At 35.0% G+C, this 14,159-nt stretch overlaps 1 protein-coding gene across 1 annotated transcript in view; it reads left to right on the top strand.

Moving 5' to 3' along the window:
- LOC101569535 (cadherin-10) overlaps positions 1-13,672 on the top strand; it is a 122,126-nt gene extending 108,454 nt beyond the window's left edge. Inside the window, exons 8-11 of the mRNA XM_004641819.2 lie at positions 1,599-1,714; positions 6,192-6,300; positions 7,899-8,150; positions 13,182-13,672. Of these exons, the coding sequence (XP_004641876.2) occupies positions 1,599-1,714; positions 6,192-6,300; positions 7,899-8,150; positions 13,182-13,672 (968 nt within the window). The remainder of the gene's footprint in view (positions 1-1,598; positions 1,715-6,191; positions 6,301-7,898; positions 8,151-13,181) is intronic.
- Positions 13,673-14,159: the final 487 nt, after the last annotated feature.

Here is a 14,159-nt window from a genome sequence, read left to right as displayed (position 1 = left end):
GGAGGAGGAGGAGGAAGAGGAGGAGATGGAGAAAATAGTGTCTTTACAAAATGACCAATATATTTGAGGTTAAAATTATTTTAAATAACAGTGTACCAGTGTCATAGTTTCATGTAAAGTATAAAACAGAAATGAGGGCTGTCACAAAATTTGAGATATGAAAAATAAAATTAACCCAAGATAGAAAGGAAAATAATAGAAAATGTAAACAATCAAAGTGTGTCACATATTTATTGGTATATAACAAAATCAAACCCACTGTTTGTATAACAGATATGTACTAAAATAATAATCAAAATATTTTGTTAACTGTGAAGGAGCATAAAAAAGAAATAACATTAACTTTCAAAACTTGCAATCATAAGAACAAACAAGGACCTCGATTTTCCTGCCATTAGATACATACTGATGACGTCTGGGACAATGGAGACGAAGGTTCTGGAACTTAGAATTGTGTCGGGTCACGAAAACATTCGGTATTCATAAGTATGGAAATATATTTTGAAGGGGGGAAGTCAAATTTGATCTTTAGATTTACATACTGCTTTTGACAAATAAATCAATAAAGGAAGTGCTTGATGACTCGGTTTTCATCCTTGAAAGCAAGTTTCCTGCATCACCCTTGTTTATAATTATTTATAATTTTTCCTCAATAGATGCATTTTGCTGTTTGAAAAGCTCCAGTATATATGGCTAAAAGAAATGTTTTTAATTGGCTTGAGGGCTATCTTCACAGAGGGAGGCTGCATGTTATAAATGATAATTGGAAATCAAATAGGTTTGATTAAAGAAAAAGAAGCCATTGCGAAATTGTATTGTGTTTTGACATCACTCAATGCTTTTATAAACTTCAATGTCATCGCTACTTTCTTATGCAAATTATATTATGCCATAATTCAAATTCTTTCTTTTAAAGACTCAAACAGAAATTCAATAGCCTGTCTATTGTTTGAGGTGGTCAAATTGCTGCAATTGGATTCATTTATTTTTTTCTTATTTAAAAATGTTATGGTAATGTTTAATTTGGAATACTTGAATGGCTTAGCTGCATCCAACTTCCTTAATGAAAACATGTCTACCCTAAAAATACCATGCTGAATAGTCTTCCACGTGGAACACTCAGCGTGATATAAGTTAAAATCTTTTTACCAAGATGCAAATTACCCACATTGTTACTACAACATGTACGACCCCTATCACTACTCTGCTTCATTTTCAAGGGATATCTTTTCACAGAATTTGCATCACTGTGTGTACAAATTTACAAGTGTGTTCAAAATATACAAAATGAAGAGCTCTGTTTATTACGCATGTATTTTCTGTTGCTAACTATGGTCCACTTAATAATGACTTCACACCTGCTTGACACTTAAAAAATTGTTGGCATACTGAAGTAAACATTTAAATGAAAGGCTTTTTAAAAAGATGGTTCAGCTACATTTGCCAGCTTGATAGGTAGGACATGGTAAATAATTCTTATCTTACACATTGCAAGTGCGTGGTCTCCTATACCAATTATTTTTAAAAGAACTATTATCGATTTGGTCTTATTGCCTAAAGCATGACTTTCTTCAATTAAAACTGTTATATATTAACAGACAGAATTCTAGGTTATTTACATAATTTAACAAACGTCTTCACTGCATCTTTTGTGGAATTCACTTCTCAGCTTGGTCTCTTATCTTCCTATGGGAGCAGGAACATGTTAGGACTTGTGAGTATAGTTTATTTATAGCATATCCCAGTCCACCTGATACTCATGCAAGTAAAGCGTTCTCTAAGCAGCCCTTAGACTGTAGCATAGGGAATGTTGCCACTCATTTAGTGTATGGACAAATTAAGACAGAAAGCAAACTAATGGCCATTTCCTCCTCCTTTCCATTCCTTTGCCTTGTGTTTTTTTGTTTGCTTGTTCTGTTTTTGTGCAAGTATAGATGACTTTCCCCTTAGTAAGGATGTAGCTTGCAACTAATTTAATATTAATGTTCCTCTCTTAGCAAAAGCACAGTTACTGAATCCCACAAATTTCTATCTCGGAAAAATGGGTCTAGAGGAAGAAAATCACACTTTAATCTATGACCAAAAGTTGCATCAGGAAAAATGCTGTTATATTTGTTCTTCAATAGTATCTTAGAAAGTTACCAACTATCAATTGGTAGCATACATTCAAACAAATAGCAATGGAGGCTTTCTCCAGGCAAAAACACCCCATATATATTTCCACACAACAACATTTAATTACATCCTTTACAACTAAAATTTGTGCACATGATTAGAACAAAGAAGTATTTTCATCAATAAAACTCCCAGTCACACTCCAGAAAAAGTTAATATTTAATGACAAGGTTACTAGTGTTATATATCTTAAATCCATTTATCACTTCATATACAGTGATATGGCAATCACTGAAACAGTCCATAATATGTAAAACTATAAACTAAATATTTCATTGCTAGGCAAATAAAGACTTAACCTGTATCTCTTCTTCATAGGCTAAGAAAGAACACAAGATATCACCAAGTTATCTTTGTTTCCAAAATGATGGAAAATATTTCACTGGAATAGGATTGAAATGAATTTGGCTCTCAATGGAAATAACATACTGAGAACCGGGAGAGAGCCTAGGGACATGGTGCTCTCTCTCTCTCTCTCTCTCTCTCTCTCTCTCTCTCTCTCTCTCTCTCTCTCCATCTGACTTCTACTGCAAATCTTCATGGCACATTTATCAAAATCAGAGTATTGGGATACAGAATGAATGTTGAAAATATGAATATGAGATTGAGAGATAGATTTAGAATATAAAGAAGATAGCCACTAGAGGCCAAGTTATGTATCAAAGAAAAATCCTTCACATCTTGTAAAGGGAGCATTTCCATTTGCATTAGAGAAGTCCTATATCCATAACTATGACCTCATACATTTGAGTTTATTCAAAATGTGATTCTATATTCTTTGTAATATTAACATGTTTGACTTACTCCTTTTATATTTAATGAAAGTGAATCAATTAACCACTGATTGAACAGCAGTGATGCAGCATTCTTTGATTAAAATACATTTACTAAGAATTATAAGTACATATTTGCAATGTCTTATACATTTAGGTAAACATATAAAAATTTGTCTCCTAATGTTGTAGTCAGCTAAATTAGATAGAAATATTATAGGCAATCAGACAGGGTCAGGCCCTCAAGGAGACAATTTGGAAGACAAAGTGACTTTGCAACTTGGAAGAGACAGACACTCCCAGTTTGGGCCAGACTTCAAGACAAAAGAAAAAACAAATACAGCTACATACTTCCCTAGGGATGGGCATCAGGGATTGATATTCTAAATAGGTATCAGTCACCTTGAACAAACCCGAGTGAGCCCCCAGCCCAATCCCAACAGGAAAAGACACTGACCTGTGACTGGCTTCCTCATTTGGTCCTAGATTTAATCAATTTTCCCTGAGCAATTGTGCTTGTAATCTCCTTGGTTGACCAGAGCTTTCTCCCACCTCATGCCTACCTACATGAGTTCCCTTGTTCTCTACCACCTTAGACCTGCCTCATTGCATGATTTTGTTCTATAAAAGTGCCTCGAAGAACCAACTTCCCGGGGACAACCCACTCAGGCCCCTTTTCTGTCCCTCTCAGACAGAAGTTTTCTTTTTCCCCCAATAAATATTCTGTTCTTATCCTCAGGAAAAAAAAAAAAAAAAATTGTCCCCAGAAGTATTTTACTATGACCTATGATGAACTGGTATTTTAATGTGTTACCATTGTCACAAAAGTTTATTTTGAGATATTGGATAATTTTATTTAATCAATTAATCAATTATTTTTTTATTTTAGGGAAGGGTCTACAGGGTGTTCAGGGTCTCACTATTAGATTGGACTCAGCCTCCCAAGTGCTGGAATTACAGGCGTGTGCCACCACACCCAGTCTCAGCGCCCTGGAGGCAGGGCCAGCATGGCAGGCCTGGGGATCAAGCCCCAAGCCTCTGGGCCTGCTTGCAGGCTCTTTAACCCACAGAGCTATTTAGCAGGCACAGGACAATTTTATTTTAAAAGGCTTTTAATTCTATTTTTAAGCTTTTGTCAATTTTGTGTCCATTTACATATTAACATAATAATCTAAACGACTATTTTGGCTAATCTAGCATTTTTGCTGTTATTTTACATATGCCATTTTCTCTGTTCACATGACGCTCATAAATTAAAATTTGTTAAAGAAAGGCCTGTTATATCTAATAAACATGAGTCAGACAAGAAACATTTTGAAATTAATAAATCTTAAATAGTATTGATTAGCATTAATTTGACATTTTCTATTTAATTTATTTACCTATATTATAGTTTTATGATTATAGGTCCACTTGTTGGTTACTTTTCTCTCATTCCTGGGGCAAAATACCCGGCACCCTAAATTAAGGAAGAAAAAGTGTATGTAGTTTGTAGTTCGGAGTTTGTGGAGGTTTCAGTCCATACTCAGCTGGCTCCAAGTCAGAGTGGCCCATGACAGAGGGCAACAATCCATGATGGTGGAAAGCAGCAAAGAGAAAGAGCAAAGAGTGGAGGAGCAGGGCCAGAGTAAGCCTCTCTCCCTTCCGTGTATTGCATTCAGGCTGTGTACGCCAGGGTGCTCTCTCCCCCATCATCCCAGCAGGACTCTCACCCATCATCCCAGCATGGGATCATCAATTAATCACACACTCTAGATACAGCCCACAAAAGTTCATTTATTCTTATTAGAGTTAAAATTTATTAAAAGCAAAAAAAAAAAAGAGAGAATTGTTTAAATTGTTTGAAAATAATTCAAATCTTTAAACAAATTTTTTTAAATTTTTGGCATAATTTTATTTCTTGTATCACGTTGAAATAAACGATTAAACAAGAAATGATTAGAATTTGAATTAAAAAGAGTAATATTTCATATTTATCATATTTTATGTCATAACATATTTTTGAAAAAGTAATTTAATACAGAATGATAATGGTATTTTTTAATTTTTCTAATTATTTTATCTACATTTTTAAGATGAATTCCTTAGCATTTTAAATCTGTAAAACTTCAGTGATATTTTCACCCAATACTAACAAATTATTGAATTTAGTTAATGCAGTTTTCTTAGTCAAGTATACTTTTGACCATTTATAAAGTTATATATAGATATGCAGATACGTAAAGTCTTTTAAAGCTTATTCTTACAAAAATAAAAGCTAGATTACATGTAACTTAACAGAGAATATAAAAAACATACTTGTTTGACATATTATTACATATTTCATATGACTTTGTGTAATACTAATAATATAGTATTTCCAAACTACTTTCTGATGATATTTCATACTAAATTGTCTACTTGGCTCCTGGACAGCTTCCTTTTATCATCTAGTACCTCACAAATCTATCAGTTTGTTTGTCCTTATATACAGTTCTCCAGGGTTGGTGAGATGGCTCAGTGGTCTAAAGCACCTACTTAGAACAAGCTAAGCTTAGCAAAGCACAGGGACCGCGGTTCAATCCCCCAGCACCACATGCCAGCCAGCCCCGCCCCCTGGTGGGCTGAGCTGGCCACACACACACACACAAAATAAAATAAATAAATAAATAAATAAATAAATAAATAAAAATTAAAACTTTATACAGTTCTCCATATAATGTATGGAGAACTAATCTAAAGCTACAATTTTAGTAAAAGTGCTATTGAGTGAAGAAATTACTGTTGCAATAATGTTCAAGACTTGTTCTGAAAAGCAACATAAAGTATTACACATCGCTGACCTTCTTCTATTAAGATTTTTCCCCTTATTCTGGGAAAGGAACAAAGACAAAGTCAAAATAATTTCCTTAATTTTCCAATATTAAATGTATTCTTCCAGGTCAGCATTCAAATTTATATGAAATAACCTACTCACATCGTATGATATATCTAAATTTATAAAAATTCAAGGAATAGTGTGCATTACCATTTATCATATTAGGAAGAAGGACAGGAGAGATGTAGAGATGAGATAAATGGAAACAGAAGGAGATCATTAAAATAAAACATTCATAAAGATGAATTAACTCAAAGATTCAAGCACAAGGAATAAAATTGATTTTATCTGAAAAGTTATATAAGATTAAAACATCAAAAATGCATATTACAAACCTGATTTGCTTGTGAAAGTTTCTTCACTACATAACCTTCTCTTTTCTGCAGCTAATACAGACGATAAGTGCAGTAGACAAAGATGACCCTCTAGGTGGACAAAAATTTTTCTTCAGTTTAGCTGCTGTGAATCCAAACTTCACAGTACAAGATAATGAAGGTAAACTGTACAACTTTTGCTTTATTATTTAAAATGATATTCATGGAAATTTTCCCCTTTGTTAAGCATTAAAATATATATAACATAAATTTATTGATTTAATTTACAAAATGTTGTATACTTCAGAAACAATGATATATCACAACGATGTCTTGTTTGTGTGTACTATCTTGAATTCAAAATTCAGTAAGTTACAGAGTATTGTAAAGATTGAAATTATTAGTGTAACAGCTTCTACAACAAAAATGGTCAAATGTAGGAATAGAAAAATAAAAGGCTTAGACGGCTGTGCAAACTTAGATGATATTTAACAACAGCAGATTCATTTGAACCAGGTAGGAATAAAAATACAGGTGAGAAACATGGAAAAGAGCCACAGCAGCCTGTGGGGTCATTGAGGGCAAAGGCAATGACAGGTTTTGCTGCTGTTCTCTGTAATATGCACATTTTATGGCTAAAATTATAATTCTACTTTGCTCTAGAAGTTAGAAATACATTTTAAAATGAAAGGTATGAAAATAGTCATGACTTTTACAATTTTAACAGTATTTTCCTTGATAAATGCATGTAATTAGAATTATGTTAGTTTAAACAAAAGTGCATGATTAGTTTCTTCTCCACTTAGTAGTGTTTTATGTTAAATGTACTGCCTCAGAATGTTTGTGAAAAGGAACGTTTGCATTAGAATGCCAGCAGATTGCATATTTTAAAGCAGACCTAATAACTACATTGTCATAGCTACAATAATTTCTTCACAATCTGTGATACAAGTTTCCAAAGCCACTCTCTAAGTAAGTACTTCGTAGTTGTATAAGCCTTGGAAAAGAGTTTGAGATAGTAAATCATTTCACAGTGTTGCAAGCATTTGAGATATGTGTCATAGTCTTTGTACAAATCAGTTTAAGATATAGCATCCACTTAAATCTGTTTGCACTAATTCCAAATATCTGGAAGATCCATGTGTCTCGTCACTCTATAAACCTAAGATTAATAGAACGGGAAAAATGTGAAGTGCAAATTATAAAATATGCAGTTGAATCTGAATTTAAGGTAAACAATATCCTACATTTTAATTTGCTGTGCTTGGCAAACAAACTTCATAATGTAGACTGTCGCTGTCCTTCGTGCTGAATTTACATCGCAATGACTGTACTGTATTGACAATACCGGACCTGTATCTTGTTCTTTTTAAATTTGCTTTCTGTTCATGCAAAATTGAGCAGTGTATGTTAAAAGTTAATACAGACTTGAAACAGTATTGTCTTAACACAGCTTTTCAGAGTTACTGGAGTGACCACTGAAGATTAACCTTAATTTTTGACAAATATTATCATTTCATTACACTAGAAAAAGTTCTTGATTCTATATAAGTTACTGAGTGTCCGAAAAAAACCCATGTGAATATAAATGATATATTACTACACAGAATACAACTAAGGTCTGATGAAATATTTAATATAATTCTGTAGCACATATTGAGTAGTAATGCTTACAAGAATTTTATGTTTTTAAAAGAAATTTCATTTTTATGACAAACCAGTGTTATAAGCATGAGATAAATTTACTGTTATCAATTGTGTATTTCAAACATTTTTTAGACAACACGGCGAGGATTTTGACTAGAAAGAATGGCTTCAACCGACATGAAATAAGTACATATCTCCTGCCAGTGGTGATCTCAGACAATGACTACCCAATCCAGAGCAGCACAGGCACCTTGACCATCAGAGTGTGTGCCTGCGACAGCCAGGGCAACATGCAGTCCTGCAGTGCTGAGGCCCTGCTCCTCCCTGCCGGCCTCAGCACGGGGGCACTCATTGCCATTCTCCTCTGCATCATTATTCTGCTGGGTAAGGACTCTGAAAGACGTGCCAGCATCTCTTAGTATGCCTACTGTAGTATGCTGTTAAGTAGGGAAGAATGCTATTAAATACCTCCCCCAAACCAACACCCAAACTGGGATATGTGAATTAAATGTGGATCATTGTTTTTATTAAGATAATTTATACTTGATCAGAATGTATAAAATATGATGTTAAGGCAGGAGGATTGCTGAGAGTTCCAGGCCAACCTGGTCTACATAGTGCATTCAATGTTCACCCGAACTCCATAGTGAAACCCTTCCTCAAAAAAAAAAAAAAAAAAAAATACAAATCAAAAATATGTGTAAAGATATGTAAAGTGATGTTGTGTGATAGTAATCATGAGACTTTGTTTATTGGATGTGAATTCAGAACTTAGATGTGAATTAAATTATACATATATGTATTTATATACATAAATATATCTTTTACTAAAATAAAGGAAAATCAAAAAGAGTGAGCACAAAATAGTTTTTAGAAAGATGAGAGGTATGCAGTTGGAATTCCTGCAACTTTTGATGAATATTTTCATGGATTTAGCATTCTCTGAAGCCTTTGCCCAGTGAAACAGTGAAGGAAGACACCAGTAGCAAGTTACCAATCATTTTGTACTTGGTCAATTATTGTTCTCCTGAGGGTAGAAAAGCAATCGGTATGCCATTGTTTCTTTCTGGATGATGAGCAAGTATACTCATGGAAGAGTATAGTAGGGGTTTGATGAGTTGCAAGAATGTAATAAGGTTTCAACTCCAACTCTGAAACTCAAATAATAGCAGACCTCAGTAAGATTAAACAATATGTTTTAAATCGACAGTTATTGTGAGAAACACAGCTCATAAAATTGGCAGAATTCAAAGGGTTTCCTACTAGCATCCCATACATTGTCAAATGCTCATGCTTAAAAACTGAAGTTAAATTAAATTATTTAGCCTGTATTTCTAACTTTATTTTTTTAATTTTAATGCAAAACAAATAGCAATGAGACAGTTTCAAAACAGGTTAGTAGGACAGTTACAACAATTAATACATTGCATATTGTGTCTTTGTAGTAGTTATTCAGAGTACAAGACACAGATATGATATCTTGTCTAAACATTATTAGTACAAATCTTTCTTCTCATTGAACTAAGAGGAAAGTAGCTATAAATTAAAGAAAGTAACTATCAAACTTTAAAATTATGCTTAAAATAAATTTTAGCAAAATATTATGGTTTTATAAACAGCAAATTACAATATGAAGTTGGGACCTGCAGTAATAAAAATGAAATAAAAATACTTTATCATTGTATATTTAATTTGGTTTAAGCTACTAAATAAGCAATTCAATTTTGCTACATTTATCACATCATAGTCACACTCTAGTATTGTGTTGAAATAAAAAAGTGGAATAGTCACAAAAGATTAGGATAAAATAGACAACACTATTTTATATGTTGCTGGTATTTTTGCAGTAGTGTGGATGCTGTACCTCTGAAGTACAACCATATATATATATATATATATATATATATATCCCAAAGACAGACAGACAGACAGACAGACAGACACACACACACACACACACACACACACACACACACACACACATGTTTTTTCTAAGTCTCCAAGGTTGACCTTTAACTTGTGATCCACTCCTTCAGTCTTCCACCTTCCCACGTAGCTGGGAATATAGGCAACCACTATGAATCCTGGATGCTTTAGATTTTTATGTAGCTCAAGAAGTGGAAATGCACATTTAAAAATGTGCATTTTATATTTTATTGTTTGCAAAATGAAGCATAATAAGCCTTTTCCATGTGTAGCAAAGAATAAAAAAATCATTACATTTAATAGGATATGTAAAATGTATAAAAATTTATTTTTATTAGCTGATTTTCCCATAATAAAATTAAAGGACGTTCATAAACCTGCCTTACAGTAATTTAATCAATGTACACAAATATGAATAATGTATTTTAGATATGCATATTTTAATGTTAATAAAAATTAAAGTTTAATTTGTGTAAAATATATTTTTATCTAACATGTCTTAAGTCAAATAGACAAAGTCATTATTTGAAATATATATTAAAAATTAAAATTCCTACTAAGATTACATTAATGGTTGCAGACTTCCTTAAATGTTTATTGTATGTCAAGCACTATAATTATCACTTAACTAATTTCTTTATTTGACAAAATATGTATGCAGTATGTAAGGTTATCAACCTCACTTTATACATAATGAAACTGGAAGTTAAAAATATTTAAAACACTTCCAAGGCTACCCTCTGAGTATTTGAATCAAAGCACTTTTATGTGAGTCCTTGTATTCACAAGTTTCCAGTGATCCCTTAAGTTCATGTCCATTTATTTTCTTTATTAGGCCCGGATGGAGGTCTTACTATCTTGTTTCTTTGCTGAAATAATATTAAAATAGCTCTTTACCTGATTGCTTGTACTCCACATAATTACACTTGATTCGATAACCTAGAGTAAATTGCTTTTTAACTGCTTTTGAATTAAAAATCAGATTAAATTTACTTTCTGCTTACATTAGCTTAAAACTATAGTTGGTGGTATCCATGTGACCCTAAGCAAAGATATGCAGGCATTCCCAGAAGCAGGGCAATGATATTGGACTTGAAGTTGATCTTAGTAAGTTTTGCATTTTACAGTTATAGAAGTTCTTTTCCCTTAGGATTCTTAGATTGATAATAAATCAAAACTAGTTTTGATATCTTTATATCAAACATCTTTGGTTGTAGGTGAACACATGAATTTATACAATACTTAATGATATTTACTCAAAAATGTAAACGGTGTCTGGACTTTTCTGCCTTCATCATAGCTTGTTTTGTTTTTTTTTTTTCTTTTTAATCACTCTAAGTGAAAGAGCACTTGCAGTGCACTTGACTTTCACTTTTGTCACAATAGAAACATCCTTGGTATTTTCTGGCACATAAAATTGAACATAGTCTGAGTATTTCGTATATATTTTTAAAAGGCTCAGTAAGTCTTGGAATTATGATTTCTAGAAGGAGCCCTTTCTGGTCCTAGTCTCAATCTGGGAAGTTTATATTTGTAATTCCATTCATAAGTCATTGAATCCTCCAAGTCAATTCCAATCGACCAGTTCCAGTGCAAACCATGGTGATAATAAAGACAGGAATGCGTGTTTGTCATTATGAGAAGTGAAAGGGTCCTCAGCCCAGCCATAGTGGTGACTATCGGGAACAAAGGCCTTGATCCGTGGCCAAGTCTAGGTTTTATTCAGTCATGAAGAAGGAGAGGCTTGAGGTTGATTGACAGAGAATGGCAGGAGGTAGGTGAGCCTGTGAGCTGGGCTGGGTAGGAGGCCTGGATTTACCTGTGCAATGTGCAGAGCAGGATATGCAGAGAGTGATCTCCATTACCCGACTGAGGTAGTATCTAATGTTTTGCGGTCCAGTGCTTCAGCTCTGGTACATAATCTCTCAAGCCTGCGGAAGTCATAGCCTCTATCTTGAGGCTCAATCCTAGCCAACAGTGTGGAGCACTGGCTCTTCATCCTGTCTCGGTCCAATTAATTTTAAGAGCAACTGGTGGGGGTTATGGAGGAAACATGTGTGCTGTTTTCAGAGACCACCACCAGCACCTCAGTTAGACCAATATGCACTGCTTAAGGCCAGTTGAAGGGATAAGGAAGAGTCCTGGCCAGCTCTGTACCTATCAATACAAGGAGATACAGCCAAGTACAGCCAAAATGGAGACTACAGCTCTTCTTTCAAGGAGAGTTGCTCAGGTGGTCCTCCACAATTCCTCTATCCATTCAATAATTTTCCTAAAAGAGGTCAAATATAGATATTTCAGATAGGAAAACTGACTTTTTCTTTCTTTTTCCATCTAATAGAATTTATGTGTTTCTACAAATCATTTTAAACTATTACAACCAAAATGTTTGGATATTAGTAAATAGGTACGTGCAATTCTAAAGCCATCAGGTGAATTAAATATTAACTTTTTGCTATCGTTTACGTACTCCTACTATTATGAGAATTATCATTATTGTTTTTATTCTTACTACTTTTTCATGGAAATGTAGAACTGTCTCTTCTGAGGAAAATGGTTTCAACATGTGCATCTATATTTGCTTAGGAGGCATCCGGGCCCATTGCATAAGGACTTTAGAGTGAATTCAACGTATTCAGCCAAATGTGGTCCTTGTTGTTATATGGGCTAACGGTTTAGGGGAAATTCTGTTACAAAATATATATTTTCAAGGAAAACATTATAAATCTAAAAACCTACCTAATGTGTGAATAACTTGCTTATTTTCCACTAATAAAAGCCTTCTTTAATAGAGTAAAACTATTTGAATCCATCACAAAGTTACTACTTTTCCTCCACATCTTGAAAAATATTGATTTCTAATCTTTTTTAAGGATGTAAAAATGTGGGCATATTTCATCTCTACTTGTCCCATTTGAAACTGAGTTCAGTTTATCCTTACATAACATTTTAGGCCAGTATTTCAAAAGATCAATATTTTCTTTACAATCAGAAACTAAAGAGCTCTTTTAAAAATAGATAAATCATGTCGCTGTATTTGAAGACTGTTTCATATAACTTTAAAAATGAACCAGCAGCTTTGCTCTCGTGGACCCCTAGCCTGGCTAAAACCTTCTCCCGCACACTACTCCTAAATTTTGAAATTGCCCAAGTCATTTTAAATGTTATTTTATTTTATTTTTTAAATTTTATTTATTTATGTGTGTGTGTGTGTGTGTGTGTGTGTGTGTGTGTGTGGCCAGCTCAGCCCACCAGGGGGCGGGGCTGGCTGGCATGTGGTGCTGGGGGATTTGAACCGCGGTCCCCGTGCTTTGCCAAGCTTGTTCTAAGTAGGTGCTTTAGACCACTGAGCCATCTCACCAGCCCCTCATTTTAAATTTTAATGCCATGAAAACTTTCAGTAACTTACACTCCTTTCACGTGAATGCTTTGTGGCGTTTGGGTCTGCGCAGATTGCTAATGCATGCTCTTGTCTTTTTTTCTTCCAAGTGATAGTAGTCCTGTTTGCAGCTCTAAAGAGGCAGAGGAAGAAAGAGCCTCTGATCTTATCCAAAGAAGACATCAGAGACAACATCGTGAGCTACAACGACGAAGGCGGCGGCGAGGAGGACACCCAGGCCTTTGATATCGGCACCCTGCGGAACCCGGCGGCGATGGAGGAGAAGCAGCCGCGCCGCGACATCGCGCCCGAGGCGCTGTTCGTGCCGCGCAGGACTCCCACGGCGCCCGACACCACGGACGTGCGCGACTTCATCAGCGAGCGGCTCCGCGAGCACGACCTGGACCCCACGGCGCCGCCCTACGACTCGCTGGCCACCTACGCCTACGAGGGCAATGACTCGGTCGCCGAGTCCCTGAGCTCCTTGGAGTCGGGCACCACCGAAGGAGACCAGAACTACGATTACCTCCGGGAGTGGGGCCCGCGGTTCAACAAGCTGGCGGAGATGTACGGCGGCGGGGACAGCGACAAAGACTCCTAACCCGGCGCGCGCTCCGCACGGCGGGACGGACTGGCTGCGCACTGTCTCCCCTCCACTGCATTTGATATTCAGAAGAAATTTCCTGCCACTCAGCACAATATTTGTTCCCCATTTGCTTCTTAATTTGTTGATTAATTAAATTAATTCTTTTCCGTAGGCTGTCTCATGGAATATAAACGACATTTTATTTAATCACTTCCAAGAGCCAAAGCTATGGAAATTCAGTGTTGTCCATCTTAGCAAATAAAAGAAAATTTCAGAAACATGAACAGGATAGTTATCCCTTAAGCAACCTCACAAACAAACCGCTTCTTTTAGATACATGCCCTGCCCTTGCAAATGAAGCTTTTAAAAAAGATGAAGAAAAAAAAAATATTAAGGTATATCCTGTTCTGTACATTAAATTTTACAAGTATGTACATGTGGTGTTAGTAGGTGTGATATGCAATCTGGTATACAAACGTTTGTGCAATTTCATTTCATCAAA

The sequence above is a fragment of the Octodon degus genome, unplaced genomic scaffold (genome assembly GCF_000260255.1).
Source record: "Octodon degus isolate 3935 unplaced genomic scaffold, OctDeg1.0 scaffold00143, whole genome shotgun sequence".
Lineage (NCBI taxonomy): Eukaryota > Metazoa > Chordata > Mammalia > Rodentia > Octodontidae > Octodon > Octodon degus.
The sequence above is the reverse complement of the archived record's forward strand: the minus strand, read 5'-3'. Positions and strand labels throughout refer to the sequence as shown.